General features: G+C 35.9%; 1 protein-coding gene and 1 long non-coding RNA gene across 3 annotated transcripts; one reads left to right on the forward strand and one right to left on the reverse strand.

The window, feature by feature from the left end:
* Positions 1–7,223, reverse strand: LOC135676828 (SWI/SNF complex subunit SWI3C homolog). Of its 2 annotated transcripts, none has more exons than XM_065188440.1 (9): positions 7,067–7,223; positions 6,421–6,939; positions 5,772–6,322; positions 4,477–4,828; positions 4,287–4,360; positions 3,420–3,508; positions 3,065–3,129; positions 2,817–2,992; positions 1–560 (listed from the first exon to the last, which is right to left on the reverse strand). In XM_065188440.1, exons 1-9 carry the CDS (start codon positions 7,098–7,100, stop codon positions 93–95), a joined length of 2,328 nt encoding a protein of 775 aa, XP_065044512.1. In that variant the 5' UTR covers positions 7,101–7,223; the 3' UTR covers positions 1–92. The 2 variants fall into 2 exon arrangements, with proteins under 2 accessions (XP_065044512.1, XP_065044511.1); XM_065188439.1 differs by having other exon boundaries at positions 4,465–4,828.
* An 8,180-nt stretch (positions 7,224–15,403) lies between these two features.
* On the forward strand, positions 15,404–20,695 carry LOC135676829 (uncharacterized). Its single transcript, XR_010514440.1, has 2 exons — positions 15,404–19,086; positions 20,481–20,695. It is a non-coding gene; the product is annotated as an uncharacterized LOC135676829 (long non-coding RNA).
* The last annotated feature ends 1,889 nt before the right edge of the window (positions 20,696–22,584 follow it).

A 22,584-nucleotide genomic window follows, 5' to 3' on the forward strand; every position in this document is an offset into this window, starting at 1 on the left:
TAACAAGATCAAAGCTATAACTTGCGAATTTTGTTAGACTATGCTAACAACGATACAAGGATCAATATAATCAATGAAACAGCTTCTTCGATCTATGTTTGATTGTTGCCTGATGAGGATCTTAGTGATGCATGAGGGTTAGTAGCAGAACTATTTGCTATCCCAGAATTGAACACAACATTTTGAGAGGAGCCTGGAGCAGGGTGGATTGCAGAGAGAGGTAACCGGGGACCAAATGCAAACATTTGCTGCCGTTGCACGAGTGGCATCTGATGATGGCCCGGGAGATTGTTGTCGTATGCAGCTTGTGGCATATTCACCTGCCCGACCAAGGGTGACACGGCTGGCTGTCCGGAATTTGCATTTACAGCAGCTGGTGCTGTGGTTGTCACTCCTGCCGATGATGGTATATTATTTGTGGTCGATCCAATACGGGTGGACATCATACGGACCCGTTCAGCCGAAAGCCTTTGTCTCATCCTCTCAGCCTGTTCACATTCCTTGAGCAGTAAGGTTTCCACTTCTGCAAACTGTTTCAGCTTCAGCTCCAACCTCTTCAGCTGCACAGAAATAATCCCAGGAGATGTGAAATCAAAACTAACCTTGGAACATTATAAAGGCACAAAACAGCATTGTAATCTAGCAGAAGAAACTAAGCTAACCACAGAAAAATCTAACTCCATGGAAATTCTTCACTCATCCAAAACTGCAGGTACAGATATGATCATTTTCATCAATAAACTTCCATCTTAAGATTTGGCTGATGCATCGCAATTACAACAAAATGCAAGTTTAGAAGTTTCAATGCTTGAAGACCAACCTACCACAAGTATATTCATTTTTAAAAAAATTCATCATTCAGAGCATATGCTCCAAAGATTTATTTCTCTTTTAATTGGGTGATTTGGTTATTTACGAATTTGTTATGGTAAAATTTATTAATCATATTAGGTAATTTCTCATAGTTTAATTTCAATATTTACAAAATCATAAAATTCTAATAATGATCAAATATTCTACATTATTATGTAAATTTGTAACCTTGTTAAAAATGATTTGTTGCTTTTCCTTAATTTTTCATTTGATCACATGGAATTAATTGACCAATCTTACCATTGGGCACATGTTTTATAGGATTGTGGGACTGTCAATGCCAACACTATGGAGGATGTAAACCTCATCTGAAGAAATTGCTGCCCAGATTCTATCACATACACTATATCCAATGACTGCGAGGAAAATTGATTCATCTTTTCCTTGACATATACACAAGCTCGAAATCATCTTTCATGCAAACATTTTGGGGAACTGATCTATATCCATCATAGACATACGTATGGGATTATGGTATGTAAATAAGGACAAAGAGGACGAGGCTAAGACAAATCTGTTTGATTCCCAATTTATCTCCGAGTCAAATTCTACGGTTAACAAGCTATGCATAGTTAGGAATTAGACTGATCCATTATTTAATGAGGCACGAGATCCACCATATCCATTGAAGTTCATTTTAGAACAGATGGCGGAGGTCAGAATGTAACCAACATCTCGTAACAGTGGTTCCATATGCGGACAAAGATGCTAGATTTGATCACCTTAGGTTATTGATGATAACATTTCTTTTCTCTTTGATTCAGGTCTTTCAAAGATCCCGAATAATGATGGTGACATCAATGGAGACAAAGGTGACTAGGATTCCTATGCTCTGGCAACCCAGAGAGGTAGAACACTGATAAAGGAGCAAAGATTTACTCATACCACTTAATATCCAATATAATTTATGAGAGGAAGGGAAAAACAAGATCAATTATGACTTTGAAATTACTTTAAGATGAGAGAGAGTAGGATCGAATCTTACCAGCATGGATTTTCTGAGCTAAAGTAGGACCCCAGCAACTAGTCTCAATTTCTAAATCAAAAAACTAGTCTCAATTTCTAAATCAAAAAAATCCTATTGTCCAAAAGTGCAGCAGACCGGTCAGATTGCTAGTACTCGACAGCCAACATGGTCATTCATACCCCCACAAAACCTTCCTTTCCCACCGTATGTGCACACATCTGGTCAACGAATACACTTTCAGAATATTGTTCATCTGATAAACAAGTGGTGCAGTGTTTAATAATGTCATATGACATGGGAGCAATATCATTTCTATAACAACACTGACCTTTAGTCACATGTATCTCCCAAGGAGGAACACCATTCATTTTGATGTCAGTAGAAAGACAATATGGCATGTATTCTATGTGCATATTGTTAATATGTGATTATCGAAGTTTTAATCCCATTCTCATGTATGATGTATGACTGTCTTATATGTATGATAATTTTTATATGAGTACATTGTATAATTGCTAGTTTTGGTTTTTCAAAGGCTTCACTTTTGCTCTTTATAATATGATTAATAATATGCCATAAGCAAATACAAAAAGATTGGATGTTGAATATACATGAAAAAGGAAAAAAGACTGGCCCACCGTTGTACCAACCCATGCTAGCACACGATACAAATAGGTGATGGTGTCCATATTGGTCCAACAGTCAAATGATACTATTCTTGGACCAATATCTGAATCTATAATTCTAAACATCAGTTTGTAAATAACCTATCAAACATATAGGTAAAATAACCAATTAATTGCATTGAAAGCACATTTGGCTTTCCTTTTCAACCATTTACTCTAATTTATATAGTCAAATCTCCCAGCAAATTTAGATTTATCAAAACTGGCTAAACTCCAATTGTTTGTCTGAGAGAATTAGCAAGTGTAGTGTCCTATAAACCATATGAAAGCAGCATATGCTAAAATCTAACCTGGTGATTTATGATAGTAGCAGCCAACCTCTGGATTTCACGCTCCTCTTGATCTGCAAATAGTTTTGCTTTCACTGCAGCTGCGGATAGACCATACATGGCAGCATATTTCACAAGGTCAGGAGCAGGAGAAGTAGCACCATTTTTAGCATGTCGCACTTGACCATCGGTTCCATCTGACAACAAAATCAGAAGTGAGAAAATTTTCACGATTGTGAGCTAGAACAGAAATGGCATCAGATGTATACCTTTCTGATGGCCCAAGTTTGCATGTGGTCTATGAATACCAACTTCAGTATGCGAGCCATCAGATCTGATCCATTCAACGAAGTCTCAATTAAGGTTATTGGGTGTCAAACTCATTTGAGTGTCAATTTGCACATAAATCAAGACAAAAAACTAGAATGACAAACCTAGATTGGGACAGGGAAAAATCCTGAGCATGTATAAAAGCAATCCTCAAACGTATATAACTGCTTTTAACATGCTTGACGGCACTAAGATATAGATAAAGCAAGTAACATACTGTGATAAATCCTGAGCAAATTGGCATTAATAAAGCATGTACCAATCCTATTAATGACAGAAATTTTTAGCACAAACCTGCAATCCTCTCTAGTCAAGACAGATAGTGCTGCACTTGCACAGGCTGCTGCAACTCTTGGTCCAATTGCAGAGGTTAAAAAGGCAACCTGTAAAATTTCACAATGGTTAGACAAAATAATATACTTGAACCTTACAAGTAGTAGATATTTCCACAAGCAGCAACTCAACAATTAGATGTAACAAGTTCTGAATATTCTTAAAGCAAAACATTTGCCATTTTCTAATTTGTTTTACCCTGATAATATGGTCGTTTTAGTTGTAAAATTACAAGTATTTTCTACTAGGGTTATGACATGGATTAAAGTCTCAATCTGGTACTAGTACCAACTGACAGCCAGATCGACGGGCCGACATACGACACTCGTTATGTGTCACTAGTTGGTATCACCCAAACCAAAGACAAGGAGAGAAAAAAAAAAGACAAAAGAGGAGGAGGAGAAAGAGGAGGTGGGTGGGACAAGATATGGCCGGGAGGCGGCATGTTCCATAGTTGTCAGGTCTTCAAATATATATCATAAAATTTAATTTCCTAGATCTAGGACTTATAGAACCAACAATAAGCATATATTCTCTGAGGTTCCTAGTTTGCATATATTTGTAGTTTGCAAGATTTGGCTGTTAACAAAATCATATTGAAGTATCATGTATTCACCAAGGTTGTGTAATCATAGCAGACCAGAAATTAAAGCAGCCAGTTTGTTGATACACTTTTTATATTTGAAGAAAATCAAGATAAAGAAAGAATATCATCATAAATATACACAACCAACAAGTCATCTGCCTGGAGCTGAATTCATGCGCTACATTCATTATATTCTTTCATAATGATAAAGCACAAGGATGCACATAGGCACAACAACTCACCAAGGACATAACTGGATTAGCAGAATTTGCAAAAGGAAGCTGGTTAGTGGTACTGAAATCTCCATTGCTTAATCCTAAGATACACCACCGGTAAAAAAAAAATTTAACCAAAGGAATAATTACATGATCTAAAAATAATATCTTCCAACAAGCTCCAAATGGATTCTATTAAAATTACCTTCAACATTACCATTAGAATTTGAATTTGGAAGCCCAGGATCATGTCTGATCGAGGAATCAGATATGGTCGGCATATGTGGAAGTTCAACATTTTCCAATAGACCATCTTCTGTTGGAAGGCGAAGGAAATGGCAAATACATTGTGCCTTTGACTTGGTGCCTACATATTCTGCAATTTCATTCCAGTTGTCATTATATTTTTCTAAAGCCTCGAGTAACAGCAATGTTTCCTGATCTGTCCAGCTATCCCCGTCGATATCTGAATTATCCTTTTTCGAATCCATTCTTGTGAAGTCTAGGCTTGAATGACCAGTGACAAATTTTGCATCATGAAAGCAGTCTGCACAAAGCATGATATCCACCTGTAGGAACAATTATGGTCAACAAACAAAGCTTACTATAATAATATAAGCATTCAAGAGTATAGAAAATTACCATTATATTTAATGCTGCAGAACATTTCTCTATGTTCATTAAAAAATTCTAGCAGCTAAGTTACCAGTAAAATACCCTCCTGGATCAATCATAACAACTTGAAATACATAGCTCTAACCACTTAGCTAATGGATTAATATTGATTGAGCACATAAATTCAAAAGTTAGGGAAAAAAGAATAGGGCATCGAATGCTTTGCCCCTTTCTCTACAGATTCGAGAGGCAAAATTGAGATAGTTACATCACACAAGAAATCCAAATTCCTCAAATCAAGCTATTAAGAAAATAGTACTTCTTCTCAATTATCATTTTCAGTTTCTTAATAAGAAGGAATAGCAACTGATATAAGAAAAATGGACTGGGCTGTAAAGATCCAGACAAAATTTTTAACATATAGACAATAAACTGTATTAAGTATGCTATGGATAAATGACATGTAAAGATCATCTAGAGTATAGACTCAGGCTAACTGTAATATTGACCAGCAATAAGCCCCCATCAGAAACACAAGATTAGCCATGAGCAAGATAATCAAGTGCCTCAATACTGAAACTTCACCGGAGACCTCTCATGACAACAAATGAAAATCTTCAGGACAACACTCCAAGCCTCCAGATTATTTTACATTAGCTCATAATCAGGCCAAAAGAGTTGTAATGATAATGACAACAAAGAATTATGGTGATGCATTATTATTATGATCAAGCAATTTTTGACCCAAAATAATAATAAGATTCAGTGACAGTCACACTATTGAGAAAACTAAAATAACAATCATATAACACCATACTCCAGTGTCCTATAACATTATCCAGCATGTACATGAATATAGTACAACAGACCTCCTGTGTAATATAAAGTGAAACAGACCTCCTTCTGTGATTGATAGTGCAAACTGGTCAGGGGGCAAGAGCAGAAGTTGCAGGAGTGTTCAGCAAACCGTTCCCTAATTCTACCATCCAAATCCACAATACCAGCATCAGAATCTGTTGATGCAGAATGAGAAAGGAAAGCAACATCCTCTAGCCTTAGGCTACATTTTGGTCTGTCAAACAGCATCAAACTGTCTATTGATCTCAATGGTGATGTCTGAAGCTGTAGCTCCCCACTTGCTTCCTCCCTAACAAGTGACCCAGCCATCCTCAGCCCACGATGAACTGAAGAAGCCGCAAGATAATTAATAATTCCCCAATGGTCCAGAAACCTCACGATCCGACTAAGATCATAAAGTTCATTGTTCGGAACCAATGCTTGGCAATCAGCAAAAGATAGCCTCTTTCCCGAATTTTCCAGGTACTTGGAAATTATCTTGTTTCGAAGGCCTATGTACCTCTCTGGGGTGTGATCGCCGGACGTTCCGGTAACAAAGTGCGGCACCACCTGCCTCTCCAAGCGGTTCACAGTGCTGGCTGAAAACCAGTCTAAGAACTCAAAAAAAGAAACTATTTTAGCAAAGATTCAACGGTCGGGAGAGTGAAACGAGAAGAAGGACAAAAGAACAAGTACAGCTACTACCAACCGGAGTGCACTGGAACGAGGAGGAGCTGCTCCTTGCCGAACCGCTTCACTACTCCCTTCCCTTCCATGAGAGGCGGAGGGGTGCAGACATAAGACGAAGAATTATCAAGGTCCGGCTGCTGCTGCAGCGAAGGGTTATCGGGGAGCACCACCGAGAGGACCTGCAACTGGCCGTGAGAGATGTTCTCCAAACAAGGCGGAGCCCACGAGCGGGCAGCGTTGGAGCGCTCGGCAGCGACGAGGGCGAGGACGGAAGAGTGGGGGCGATTTACGGAGCGGCGGACGGCGGAGGGGAAGTCGGAGACCCGGTGGCCACCGCCGGAAAGTACCTCGGACTCACGGAGGTCGAGGACGGGGTCAGCGGCGGCCAGGATTGCGGGGGAATCACGGCCGTCATCCTCCACCTCCTCCGCGGCAGCGGCCGCGTCCTCGTCGTCGTCATCCTCATCGTCCCGCATATTCTGCCGCCTGGGGTTGGCGTCGCGCTTCCGCTTCCGCTTGCGCCATTTGAGCCGCGAATCTGACGCGATTTGATCTCGGCGTCAAAAGGAAGCGAATGAATGGGGGATTTGGTGAAGAACAAAAAGAAGAAGGGGAAACCACGATGAGAAAAGATAGAGATTGAGAACGAGAGTCGTAGGGTTTACCTGAGGATGGGAGAGAAGGGGAAGCGGGCGACATGGGCGTGAGCTCGTGGAGGGCTCGGGACGCGAGCTTGATGGCACAGAGCGGAGCCGAAAAGGGGCGAGGGGAGTAAGACGACCGGGAGTCAGCGTATCCTCCTCACCCATGGAAAGCTACTCGTGTTGTATGTACTATTTGCAGACATGCCCCTATACCATTTCAAATTTATTTATTTCCTCAAAAATGTAAAATCATGTTGAAATATGATGTAATATGCAAAAGTATAAAAGACATGTTTAGATATAACAGCAATAAAAGGTAAAAAAAATCATTAATATTATATACTTAAAGTCAAAGATATCAAAAAGTTTGATGCTTAGATAAGATAATTTGAAAACAAGTTACAAAGTCAGTTCAACCCCATCCACTTATTCATGAAGACCTCGGTGGTCCCAAATAATTAATGGAAGTAGCTACTTATACAAAATTAATTATATGTGAAGGTACTAAAATACCAAAATAATAAGTCTCGTAATACTTTGATTAAATAGGGTAATGGGATATATATATATATATATATATATATATATATATATATATATATATATATATATATATATATATATATATATATAGTGTTGAATCTCGAATTTTGATGATGAAATCAATTGATGAAGTTATGATCTAATTAATGTTTGAGTGATGCAGGACTAACTTCGATCGTAAAAAAAAAAATCGATTAAAGTAGGAGAATCATACGTTGGGCTAAAGTGGAACATGTTAGAAGATTGGACGTGGAGCCGAAGGACCGGTCGACATGCTAGAATAAGTTCATATCATGAGTTTGGGTATCGGGCCAAAAGGATCAGACATTGCGCCAAGAAGATCGAATGTTGCGAGAGGTCAACATGTCGATGGATCGAGAAATATATCGAATGAGAGGACGATATATCAAAAAATCGGACAAAGCATCAGATGAACCAATGACATGTCGGACAACATAGGACTCGTGCTTGGAATCATATGTCTAAATCAAAGTAGTTTAGGTCTTAATTGAGTTAGTTTTAGGTGTAACCATGCTAATTCAATTAGGGGCCTATTAGGCCTGATTTAGGGTTGAGTTGGGCCTATTAGGAGGCCAATTCAATGACCCATAGTTAAGCAATGGAATCGCCTATGAGTTGGAACTTACAAAGTATATATTTTTCGGAAGACCCAACGGTGGCATCGCCAATGTCAAGCGATGGTACTGCCCAGACTGGTGGTAGTATCACCATTATACGGTCTCCCATGTGTTAGGCGATGGTACCGCCCAACACAAGCAGTGATATCGCTAGTACCTTGGAAACCCGGGATAAGATTTGTTTTTGCTCCATTTCTGAAATCATTTGGGGTCTATAAATATCTCAATTATTCTTGTTCGGGTAAGCAAGAAAAAGAACAAAAAGGGGGAAAGAATACTTATGATAAAAGTGTGTAAATAAGGTTAACAAGTTAAGTTCCCTCCTCCTTGAGCTTAAATGTTATTCTAAGGAAGGTGTATGAAGATTACCTTATAAAAGAGAGATGTAAAGATTCTTTCCTGAGCTTGTGAAAACGAAAAAAAATTATAACATTGGTGGCCTCGACAGAAGAGAAATCAGGAGTCGATGTAGGTTGGGATAACCAAACCACTATAAAATCATTTTGCATTTACTTTCTGCTCTTCATTGCTATTGCTTTGTGATTTAATTACTTATTACACTTACTCTAAGTCAAACACACTTTCGATATCGATTTTTATCGAATAAAAATTTTAAATCGAGGTTTTTACGAAAGCACTAATTCACCCCCTCTCTTAGTGTCGATACAATCCTAACAATTAGTATCAGAGCTAAGTTTCTCTCATTTGGTTTCACACTCAAGAGAGATTAAATAGTCTTTTTGGCAATCAAGAGGGTTATTCTATCACTTGTCCTCATATGTTCAATGGGACAAACTATACGTATTGAAAAACATAAATGAGAGTTTTTTTTTTCTTTCTATATATTTTAATTTATATAATGTCTTTGAATTTGGTTTTCAAAAACCCTCTAAATCTATTAATGAATTGAATGATTTGAGAAAAAAATATTTTCATTAAATGCTAAAGCTATGAATGCTTTGTCTTGTGCTTTACATAAAAAATAAGTTTAATTATATTTTGACTTGTAAAACTGTATATAATATTTGACACATACTTGAAGTTATACTAAGACACAAGTAAAGTTAAAGAATTTAAGATCAATCTCTTGATGCATAGTTTTGAATTGTTTCGAATGAAGCCAAGCAAAATCATTGGTGACATATAGACTCATTTTACGGATATTATCAATGATTTAAAAGCTCTTGGTAAATGTTTTATGAATCTTAAACTTGTTAATAAAATTTTACGATCTCTTCCAAAATAATTAGCATCTAAAATAACTACTATTCAAGAAGTAAATGATTTAAATTGTTTTCCTTTTAAATAACTCGTAGGGTCATTAATGACCTATGAAATAACGTGCAAGACATACGATGAACATGAGAATAACCTTCCAAAGATTATAAAATATATAACACTTAAAAGCTCTAAGTGATGATGATGACATATAACTTTTGATAAATAAATTTAAAAAGTTCATAAAAGAAGAATCTAATAATAAAAATGAACTTAAAAATGACAATAACTTACAAAAGGTCGAGACATTTCAAAATGAATGTCCTCAACTAAAGAAGAAGTTGCCAAAGAAAAAGAAAACACTCAAGCTAACTTGTGACGAATCAAGTGCATCCGAAAACAAAGAGTAAACCAATGAAGATGAGATGACAAACTACACTCTAATGACCCTCAATGATGAGGTAAGTGACTTTATCGAAACTCATTTACCTTATGATGAATTACTAAATGCTTTTCATGATTTTTGTGATGATTTTAAATTAGTTAGTAAGAAATATAAATTACTAAAAAAATTATATTTCTCTCTAGTAAATTTAAAAAATTAAAAAATGAGCATGACAATTGCATATTAACACCTTACATTAAGTGTGAAGAATTATGTTCACTTAAAAGAAGAAAAATGTATTACTATAAGAAAATTTTAAAATTGATAACAAATCATTAAATATGATTCTTGCCAATAATGGTCATGTTCATAGAAAGGGAGGAATCGATTTTATGAGTAACACTCAACAAAAACCAACCATATTTATTAAAAGACCCATATTACATGTTTTCCCTAAAAATAAATATAATTTTTATGATAGTTGTGGATATTTTGCTTATAAATGTTTATTTAAATAGTATGACTTATATAAATTAGTTTGGGTTCCGAGAGGAGTCATAAATAACTTTATGTTAAAAGACAAGATAGGTAGATCTAACCATTAGTGATCCAAAGTTAAATAAATACCTAAAGCAAACTCACATTTTTTATAGAAATGTCTACGATCAAAAGTTAGAAGTAAAAATGATAATAATAGATGCTCTATGCATATGACCAGATCCAACACACTTCACAAAGCTCACTAGCCGAAACAACAATAATAAAAAAATTATAATTAGAATTAGAATTATTGGTAATAAATCTTTTGATTGAAAATGATTTATGGTTATACTATTGATCTCTATGATTTTTGTGATGAAACTTATTTTTTGATTTTTAAAAAATGATGCATGGATTTGGTATAAAAAAATAAGGGCATGCTTGTATGAAATTAATCACATAAATTTAAATTACTAAAAGAGGAATGCATTTTTGTTGAAAATTTCTCTATCCCTAAAGTCTATCGAGTTTTTCAATAAGAGATTAATGAATCTATTTATGTTTTTTTTTATGAATCTCTTGAATTATGAAAGTAATTTTAATGATTTGATTATTTGAATTTGAATTTGAATGAGTTTTATCCTATCTTGATTTCTTAATATTTATAACTTGATATTTATTCTATATGAATCAATAATTTTTATTCACCTATGTTTCTTTTTATTATTTACTAAAGAGAATTTTTTTTATTTCTCGGAATTCACAACTTAAGATTTTTTTAAAGATTATTTGCTATTCAATCTTCTAAGATTTCTTTTCGTTGTTTACTATAGAGGATATTTGTCACAATGAATCATGTCTTTTGATATTCACCACTTGATCTTTCATGATATATGATATTAATATCTTTCATATCATGATTTTTATTTGACACCCTTGTATTCATGAATTATTGGAATATTGATGTAAAAGATTTTACACCATTACATCCTTCTCCTTTTTTTTTTTTTACGATGACAAAGGGGGAGAGAAAAAAAAAAGCTAACTTGAACATCTCAAAAGAAAAATAAAAATTGTTAGCTCAAGAAAAGCATATTTGCTAACTTGGACATCTCACAAACTTGCTAGCTTACATGTTCTAAAGTGAAGTAAAACTTACTGATTTACTAGCTTGTATATTTCAAAAATATGTTAGTTGCAGTTTTCTCGTGATGGCAAAGGAGGAGAAGTAATGATAATATGAAAATATTAATCTTTTTTATCATATATGTTATACCGAAAGTAATGATGATTTAAAATTATGTTTATAATGATGATGTATGCAATGATTTGATGTAAATAATGATTACTTTAATATGATATGTTGCATATGATCACTATGATTCATGATTAAAATTGTTTTGACTTGAATTCTAAAGTTATTATTTTCTAAATTTGAGTTTATTTCATATGATATATGGATAAGAGGAGTTTAGTTAAAACTTCATCATCAATCAATTGGTTGTCATCATAAAAAAGTGAGAGATTGTTACATCTCGAATTTTGATGATAAAATTAATTGATGAAGTTATGATCTAATCAGCGTTTGAGTGATGCAGGACTAACTCTGATCATGAAAAGATAAATCGATTGAAGTAGGAAAATCAAACGTTGGGTCGGAGTGGAACATGTCAAAAGATTGGATGTCGGGTCAAAGAACTAGTCAACGTGCTGGAAAGATATCATGTCATGAGTTCGAGCATCGGGCTAGAAGGATCATACATTACACCAAAAAGATCGGATATTGTAAGAGGTCAACATACCGATGGATTTGGTAATACGTCGAAGGATCAGACGATGCATCAAAGGATCAAACGATGCGTCGAAGGATCAAACAAAGTGCCAAATGAACTAATGATATATCGGATAACATAAGATTCATACTTGTAATCATGTGTGCCTAGATTGAAGTTGCTTATGTCTTAATTAAGTTAGTTTCGGGTGTAACCATATTAACTCAATTAGGGGTCCATTGAGCCTGATCTGAGGCTGAGTTGGGCCTATTGGGAGGCCCATTCAATGACCTATAGTTAGGTCAGGCGATGGTATCACCCAAACTGGTGATAGTACCGCCAGAACATTTTCTCCCATGTGTCAAGCTATGGTACTATCTAGATTGGATGGTGCTACCGCTAGTTGGCAATGCTATAGGTGATGGTATCGCCTAGCACAAACGATGGTACCGTTAGTACCTCGAAAACCTAGAATGAGACTTTTTCTGATTCCATTTCTGAAGTCATTTAGGGTCTATAAATGCCCCAGTTATTCTTGCTTGGGTAAGCAAGAAAAAGAGTAGAAATGAGAAAATAATACTTGAGATAAAAGTATGTAAACTCTGTTAAAAAGTTGAGTTGAGTTTCATTCTCCTTGAACTTAGAAATTGTTCTAAGGGAGGTGTGTAACGGTTACCTTGTAAAATAGGGGTGTAAAGATTTTCTTGAAAAGGAGAAAAAGTTGTAACGGGGGTAGTTGGTCTTTGCTCATTGAAAAATAATTATTAGTGAACACTAGTAGCCTCAACGGAAGAGAAATCGTAAGTGGATATAGGTCGGGATGACCGATCCATTATAAAATTGATTTGCATTTACTTTCTGCTCTTCATTGCTATTGTTTTATAATTTAATTGTTTATTACTCTTACTCTAAGTGAAGCACAATTTCGATATCAGTTTTTATCGAACAAAAATTTTAAACCAAGATTTTTTATGAAATTACTAATTCACACACACACACACACACACACACAAATATATAGGTAATTTTTTGAAATTTTTATTTTTTTAGAAACTTTCTTTATTTTTAAAATTCTCAATCAAAACTCATTTTTATCTAATATCTAAAATATTATTTTTTTAAAAATAGATCGGCTCAATTATAATATTTTTATATTTTATTATGATGTTTTTAATAATATTAAAAAATATTAACTCATTATGTTCATAGAATTTTTACACTGCATTACTATGTTTGTAATAATACTAGCAAAACACTATAATAGGGTGAATATTATATTTAACAATAATAGAAAATATTATGACATAATATAAAAATACTGTAATATAGAATTTTCGTTCATTGTAATAGTTCACATTTAAAAAAGAAAGAAAAAAAGAGATAAATGAAGGAAATTGGGGGAACTCAAATGTAAGCTTTGCATGATTGATGGAAATGAAGACTAACACGATGTTACCTCGTCATTCTTTTATCCTTCTGCTTGAAGTGGTGAGTATAAAGATTGGCCGCGATAGAAAGATGACATGACTGATCAAACTTATTTTGATTGCCTTCTCGACATGGCAAAATTATTTCTTTAATACACAAGTAGTAAGATTCATATCTTAGCGAAGTCTTGTGCATCGAATATGATAATGTCCATAATAAATTACTTTGCAATATGGAGGAACAAGATTTTGAGGTATGAAATCTACTCTCATTTAGAGATATAATCAACTCTAAATTTTGTATTGATGGTAATCTTATTTACTATACTTTTTATTTTATAAAAAATCATGAAAAAATTATTATCTTCCGAATCTTTTAGATTATCAAATAGTATTCCTCATTTTCAAAGTGCACAAAGAAAGCTCATATTTTTTATTTCACTTATTGTTGATAATTTTAATTTTTTAAGTTTTTCAACTGATAAGGAATTTATTAACGGTTGACACGTGATTGTCATGCAAGATTCATGTAATCCGCTTATAAAAGATTATAATATAGAAACATAAGTTTTCTTCTAGTTCATTATAATAAGAAAGAGAAATGTAAATGCTCTATCCTTCTATAATAAGACTAGTAATCCTAAACTCCCTTCTCCTCCTATGAGGATATAAAAATATATCATAAATAAAAAAAAGATAACTTCTTGAGAAGAACTACGGATTAGGTTGAAAAACCCTATCCAACCTTGATCGTTGTGCATACGAGAGTATAATAATTCAAGCATAATAATTCCATCTCAGATCTACATTTAAGCTATATCGGAACCACCTCATATTCACCTCAATTTTTTCACATTCCTACGTACATAAGTCTATACCACTAATAAGAACATCAATTATATTTTCCTTTAACACCAACCAAACTCATTTAAATTGAACTATCAAACCAACTTGGTATTAAAACGTATTGCTTATAGTATTTTGAATATAATTAGTGTTTTTGGTTTAAACAAATCAATTTATTTTTTTTAATAGGGTTATAGTGTTTTTTTGTGATTGAACTTTACTCATCATAATCATATTAAAAATATATATATAACTCAGTCTTAGTTAATTTAAAATTTCACAAATATCAATTATTAATTTTATTATCTTTATTAAAAGTGTCATAAAATTTTAGAGTTCTTAAATATTTTTGAATGAAAAATTACAATATTTTGACATATTAAAAAAAATGATAAATTTTTATTTTTTTTATGTAACCTTAAATATAAGCCTATAATTTTTAAAATATTTTAGATTGCTTACTTCATTTATTAAAAAATAATAACAGAAAAATCACATTTAGAATGCTTTTGAATGTACTTACATTGTTTTTCTCACTGTATTGAGATAATATAACTCTAATAAAAGACGCTGTAACTAATTTTCAATTATTTGAAGTTTTCACTAACAATATATATTAACTTTACTATAGGTTTAAAGGTGTTATAAAATTATTAATATGAAAATTTAAATGATTTTGGATGAAAATTAAAATAGTCTCGACATTTTTCTCTTTTTCTGAAATTAAGGTCTTGAAAATTAAGAATTATATTTTCCCCACTTATTCTTAAATTTAGGTCTAAATATTAAAAAATATATTATAATATATAGAGTCACTCTAATGAATGAATAATAATAATAATAAATGAGTTATTATTCAATTATAATATTTTTGATTCAGTAATAAAAAAAATATTATATTAACTTTTCCTTTTTTCGCTTGTCTCGATATTCGTGCCCGACCCAACCCGACCGAACCCGGTCTGGTTCATAACTTTCCCGAGTCGGACCGAGGTCTCTGCTACTTGGTTGCCTCGTATACGTGGAGCCACAGAAATAGAATACGAGCGTGAAAGAGAGGGGGAAGGCAAGCGAAGCCAAATCGAGCGGCGACTGGAATCGTTCTCACGGGAACAAAAGGATGGAGGGAAAAGGAGAGGCGAAAAGTAACAGAAGGGAGCCCATCAACAGGCGGCACGGCTCCACTGCCTTCTTCGTGGTGCTGGATTGCCTCTTCCTCCTCATCTTCTTCTGCTTCCTCTGCTACTTCCTCCTCAAGATCTGGCCCGGATCAAAGCCCTAACCCCAACGAAAGGACCCGCATTTTGTTGATCCTGAAACCAATTTATTCTATTCTATTCATTCTAACGTTGGTAATCTCATTTTATCCCCGATGTTTTTGTTTCAAGTATTAAATTCGTACCACGGCAATCATCTTACGATCTGTTCCAGAAAAAAATTGCTTTTAATTTCCCTTTTATTGTTTGTTGGTTTGAAGCCGTTGTTGCTTTGAAATCTGGCTGCCAGTTTATACGATATGATTTTTATTGCAGAAGATTGCTTGGATGCATTGTTCATATTACTGCTAATTTCTGTGGGACTGTGGCTGTTTGGTTCACCAACTGTTTATGTGAAATAATTCTTCATCCATCTTTGCCATGATATGAAAATGAGTGAAAGGAATTATATGAAGATCTATGCTTTTCGTATTTGCTCATCTTCATGTTAAACTTGACTTAATCCCTCATGCAAATCTTCTTGAATCAAGAGGAAGGTTACGTGACTTTTGATCTAGTGTGAGGGAGATAAAAGCATCCGTATCATATGACATCATTGGGAACTTAAGCATGTAGTTCTTGATTCGGGATAATCTGCTGTGTCATTTTTGAAACTTAGGCATCACAATTGGATCTGATTGTAAGATGTTATTTTGACTATTGTTTTCTACAAGGAAAAGAAAGGACAATGCTAGGGTACATAGAGTTGAAATTTCATCCTGTCATTCCTGATGAATGTGGTATTAAGATGAAGTTATTTCTCCTTCAAAAGTGAGGACCAAAGGATGAGGGCACTTCACTGCAATTGATATTACCAGGAGCTTTTAACAACTGCACCTAATATAATGATTTTGCATTCGAATGATTGGATTATTTTCTAGATGAGTGGTTCGCATCAGATGATTCACCATCTGATTCACAGGAGGAAAAAAGAATTGTTACTGCCCTCTTTCTCTATCATGATCGATATGTTTCAGCAATATGGTTTTATTAGGAAGATAAGTTTGAATGTGAATATTTGAGCTTTTCACCAAGTGAAAAGTTGGAGCTATAATTTTGAGACAAGTATATAGAACACTAGTAAGTGAACATGCTGCTGGTCGCAATTTGGTGTTTTATAAAGAGTTTTAAGGCTTCGAATAGATGGGAACATCGACATATCAAATGTTAGAAGCTGTAGTTATTGATTTGGTTCTGGTTGCAAGATGGTTACTATTACAACCACACATCTAATTCTTGCCTGTAGCATCAAATTCATCCAAGACATGAATATGGAGGTTTTGTTTCTTAAGAGTCAAGTTGCAAATAACTGATGATGTTGCTTCAGTTTTCAACTTGTGAGACTTTCATTCAAGTTCATGTCTTTTCCAGCATGTTCATGATAGCTTTTGTTGGCATCATCAACATACCTTGGCCAATCCAGCTGAATGTACTGGTATTTATACCATCAATATAAATAATTGTCATGGTATAAATTGGATGTATTGGTAATAAATTTGAGGTAAAAAATTTGAATACCTTGGCCACTGAGGGTGGGTGCTCCTACTTCAAGAGGAGCACATGCACCAACAGGCCCCAACTACACCCTCTCAGTTGGGCAAGGCTGTGAGTCTTGGACATGCCCACATACCCATGCCTAGGTTTTCCCCCTCTCAGGCATTCATGTCTTCTGCTTGGTAAATCTTGAGGCCCTCCTAAATAGCAGTCAAATCCTGCTTAATGGCAAGTTTGCAGCTGTTGAGCTGAGAGGCCTGGGGTCATGAATTAGACCTTTGGAATGGGAAGAGTAATCCAAGGAGAAACTCAGATGATTGTTCTCTTTTGAGTGATAAGCTTCACTGTATGGAAAAAGTTCCCTCAGAACATGAACTTTCTCTTCTGAAGTTAAGAAAGGGACCTGAGTTGTTGACCAAATCAACCAAAGCTAAGGAGCAGAGTCTTTGGTGCGGGGAAGATGCTCTGCAGTAGGGACACTGGGCCACCATCATGTTCTTAGTTTCAACACATCTGGCAGTAAGTTGAATGCTAGAGAACTTTACAGCTGCTAAAGATGAAATGGAGTGCTTGAATCCATTTGTAGGACTGCTTACGCAGAGGAATACGGACATTGGTTGATGCCTTTAGAATATAAAGATATGAATGAAGTTGCATCAAAGCATATGCTGTAAAAGCAGCATGATCTGATCATGTAACTTATGACCAGAGAATTAAGATCTTAATACCAAATTGTAGTGCTTTGTTTTCTGGCTCAACAGAGAAGTGCAATAAAAGAAACGATGACAAAGAATAATACTACTCTGTCCGTCCATAAATTTTTGGCTCATTCATCTGCAATTGCTAAAAAAGAATTAACTTTTTTCTTTGTTTTGTTGGTTGTCAAGTGTAGAAGATCAAGAATTCAGATGCTGGAGTAACAATCTGCAGTCTGCAGGTCTTGTCATTTAAATCATGGATTGAAAATAAGACATTATATGTGGGTGACGCAAAATAGAATGCCATTTCATGTGCTCAATCCAAATTATCCCGAGCAAGGTTGACTCACGTTGCAGGACTCGAAAGTTCATTAGGTTTAGGATTTACCGTCTCCGTCGTCGCTCGACCATCCGCAGAGACCGAGGCGCCGGCGGTCGAAGCACCGGAGGTGAAGAGTTGAAGGCAGCTGTTCTTGCCGTCATTGCAGCAGAGGAGGTCTTAATCTGGGCAGGAGCCAAACTGTCCACTTCAAGTTCCTCCGCGCCCGGGACTTCAAGGTGAAGGAAACCATGACCATGCTCAAGAACGCTCTGCTCTGGAGGAAGGAGTTCGGCGTCGGGAGCCTACTTCTCGGGGTCCCCGAGCTCAGCGACGACGTCGCTCTTGGCCACCGCCGCCTCCTGCGCGGCGACCTTCTCATCTCCGGCCTCCGCCGCGGACTCGGCGGCCAGCGGCTCTCACAAAGCTGGCTTCTTTGTTGTTTTCTGCGCCTAACGGACAGGATCGGTCGGCGGAAGCCGTTCGTCGATTCTTTCTCCGTCGCCGCCGGCTCCGTTTCGGCGGGGTCCCCTTCTGGTGTGTCGGGTTTGGTGTCCAAGGCCATGGTCTTGGGTTGGGTCAGGTGAGAGAGAGAGAGAGACGCCCAGCCCATCCTCTCGTAATCCCACGTTAAGCACGAGAGTCGCACGTGTCCTTCCCCGACCCCTAATTCCTTCAAACGGTTCTCTCGACCTCCACTCCCCGCCGGAGTCGCCGCCGCTCCTCCGCCGGTGTGCCACTACGCTGGAGGACATAGCGAACCCGATGAGCGCCGGAGCTCCGCTGGGTTCCGCCTTCCCGCGTCGGCATCAAACCTAAGAGAAAGCCCGCACTGGTCTTGGTCCTCTCTACCTTTCTCACTTTCTAATTTCTTCTCCCATGATATTCTTCTCTTTTTCTAGTTCGTGTTCTTTGATTTGGTATAGACGATATATATGAAGACACTCGGGAGTTCCCACAACAAGGTAAGATTTTTCATGTGCCTTAGGTTTTTGATCTTTTCTCATTAAAACAGATGCAAGAGATGCCAAAGAAGTAGAATTTGCGAGCTAATTGTCAAAATCCCGTATTTATGGAACTTAGGTACTTGTTTGATTTTATTATTTTTATCAGTGAAATGATTAGGAAATTCCGTGATAAAGGTAAATAGAAAACAGGTCTTGAATTCCATGTTGTTATGAGAGCGTCGCTTGGTTTCCTTTGTGCTCATTACATTCATCTTGGATAAATTGAACTTCTTGCGAAGCTATTTTGACTGCCATATCAAGTCTAGCATCTTATTTAATTTTTTCATCATAAACTTGATTTGTGATCTACTTGTTAGTATAACGAATTGATATATATGCTTTTAATTTTCCTTATGTTCTGTCCTGATGACCATCAAGTGATTATTTGTTCAACCCGTTCCTATAGCTTGAGCTAACAAGCTTCATTTAACATTAAAAAAATCCATGTTTGTTGACACAAGAATCACTGTTATCATGATTCAAGTCATGGTATCGCATCAAGATCTTCTTCAGGGGCAATAGCACAGGAACCGGATGTCTAGATGATGGTGACCTTCACCAACTTGTCCACTTTCTTTTTATCACTTGGCTGTCTAATCCATCAAGAGAATTGACTTTACATGGGTTAATCGAATTAGCCTACTTGATTTAGCTCAATGCTGTCTGATTCATACTTAAGTTTAAACCCAATTATCCTTTAGTACAAGCCACCATATCCCATTTAATAAAATGGGTACGGTAGCATCTAAATGAGACCCCTTATAGAATTTAGTGGACATTTTCCCAGGGTTTGTTTGAATACCTTGGTAAGTTATGTGTGGCCACCCTTGTGCAAGCCTTGAGACCAACTTCTAACTCCTAATTACAATGAACCAAGTCAGATGAACTTGGTAACTGATACCAGTACAGCTATAGTGTTAGTTCCAAAACTGATCACAAGGGCAACCTATTGAATCAGCAGGATATGCTTCCTGGAGAAATTAGTTTCCATCTATGTAAACATGTATCTTGACTTAGACCAAACAGTAAGACTTATTGTCCATTTAGATTACTGTAGTAGGTATGTCACTTGTACTTTTTGTTTCATGCTGTACACAACATGTCTAGACGGCAGATACACAATTGAGAGTTGCTCCTTGAAACATGATCAGGTATCCATAAAATCTCAGAATAGTTGATGAATTTTAAGCTTGAAATTGTCTTCTATGATGCATTGTCTGTTCAATTCAGCCCTTAAAAATTAGTAGTAAATTAGTTTCCTTAGATTGAATTCTGCTAAGTGGAATTGTTCTGAGCTTTTTTTCACCAGTGTAATTTTGCTATCCTGACAAAAGGTTTTCTAAGGAGTACAGTTTTCTTCCCGCTGGAGCAGAAATCCTTGTTGCAGGTTCTGTCGTTGTATTTATTATATGGCTTTACGCTTTGTTACATTGATCTTTCCAAATGCCACTTGCTTCTCCTTTGATCTAGAAAATATCAATCACTTGAGAAAAAAAGAGGGTTATATTTGTAGCTTCCAACTTGTTGTGGATGTGGCAGGAAAATATGATGTGTTGCCATTTGCATATATTGGAATGGTTTTATTATTTTTTACTTGTTTCCATAAGACATTTGTCTACAAGAGTTAACCACTCTTTTTTTTTTTTTGTAATAATAGTTCCAAAAACAAAAAGAAGTCAGAAGAGCTGTTTGACAATAGAACCCCAGAAACAACTTCCTTAGTCAGACAATAAATTAAAACCTAAAAGAAGTGCAGGAAATGCGGCAATTTAGAGAGCTTTTGTATATTGAAGTAGGTGCATATGTTTCTGGCAGAAATAATATAGCAAAGTTAGGCATTATCTGCTGTTTGTTGTATAGGACAAATTGGTATTCCAAAGATATAGTCAAGCAGACCATATTATCTACATGCTATCATATAGCAGAAGACTAAAAGAAGGCCATGCCTCATACAAGTCCCCTTTAAACTTCTAGACACTATCCTCAAGTCTATAAGAGAGCATAGTTTTATTGTCATGACTTGAGTTCAATAACCATGTCTGCTAAGATCCCCAAAAAATATTTAAAGTCATTCTTTACAGTGGATAGTGACTCAGATACTTGTTGAAACCTTGTCCACTGATCTCATCCAAGGTATTACAAATCCAAACTATAGTTTTGTATTTTTCTTTATATATATAGGGTTATCACAGATGCATCACTTTATGCATTGTAATAGCCATCCACTTCAAGTTGCATCACTCCATGTTTGTGTGTTGTTGCACTTCTAGAAGCTGAGCCACCTCCTCCACACACCCACACCCCTGTTCTTAATATCCATCCATTCAACAAAGCCTTGGAAAAGGACATACAGAGACAAAAGAAAGCAAGTCTCACAGGCAAAACCATTGGCAGTTGCATCAGGTGATGTCATTTGACTACCTTTCACCAACTGCCACCACCCTTTGCATTTTCCTTTGTTCAACTTTTGGTCTATCCACATGTGTGTGGAAATATAATCTGCCCAAGTTGGTAGGAGGTAGGAGATATGGCTGGACTCAGTGCAATTTGCTCCTTCTAAATTTTGGGCAATGATAGAGCATACAAAGCTTTATGTTCCAACCCATGTGTTGCATGGTCAAGGGGAATGAGCTTTTTATTACACTTTAAAGATCATTTTATGGTGCAGATTGTCTCTTGGAAAGTTATCCTCTTTAGGCACTAAAGACACCTTAAACATCATCATTTCTTTTCTGGTTGAGACAGTTTACCTTGAAAGGTTTGCCTACTCAAAAAGTCTTTTTGGCACACATAATATATGCACTCTTATCCTGTGTCGAACTTATCCCTTTTGAACTATGGATTTGAAATATTTGTTTGATCATTGACCAAACGCCATTGAGAATTGTCTTTACAAGCATGAAGAACGTTTTGTCTGTGGGATTCATTGCTATACTGCAGCTTGTATTCCTTTTTGTCTTCAATTTTTTTGAACTTCTGTACATGATGTCTAAATTTGGATCTATTGATCTGCATACCAGTCAATGTCATTTATCTAATCACCATGAAAACCTTGTGAAGTTATTCCACTTATATGCTACACACAAAGCTTCAAACTATTGCATTCAAGATTGTTTATCCATCAATCCTCCGAGTAATCAAGTGTCTTTGTTGTCGTTGAATGTTAGTCCTATTAATATATGAGCATCCAGCATCTGTGTGCTGAATAAAAATCTCTATTTCTTGATCTACAAATTTTCAGGTAATAATATTTTTTCTGAACTCTTCATAGGATCTCATTGCAAAAGATAAAAACTAACCCCATCTCACTAATTAAGGATGGATTAGCACCATAATTGTGGGTTTGACCATTATTATCTTCTCAACAGAGAACGCACGACAAATCCCTCTTCCTTCATTAATTGCTGCTTTGGTTAGCTACCCACAACACTTGAGAAACTTGGCATGTTCTCTTCA

This window comes from Musa acuminata, chromosome BXJ1-6 (assembly GCF_036884655.1).
Source record: "Musa acuminata AAA Group cultivar baxijiao chromosome BXJ1-6, Cavendish_Baxijiao_AAA, whole genome shotgun sequence".
Taxonomy (NCBI): Eukaryota; Viridiplantae; Streptophyta; class Magnoliopsida; order Zingiberales; family Musaceae; genus Musa; species Musa acuminata.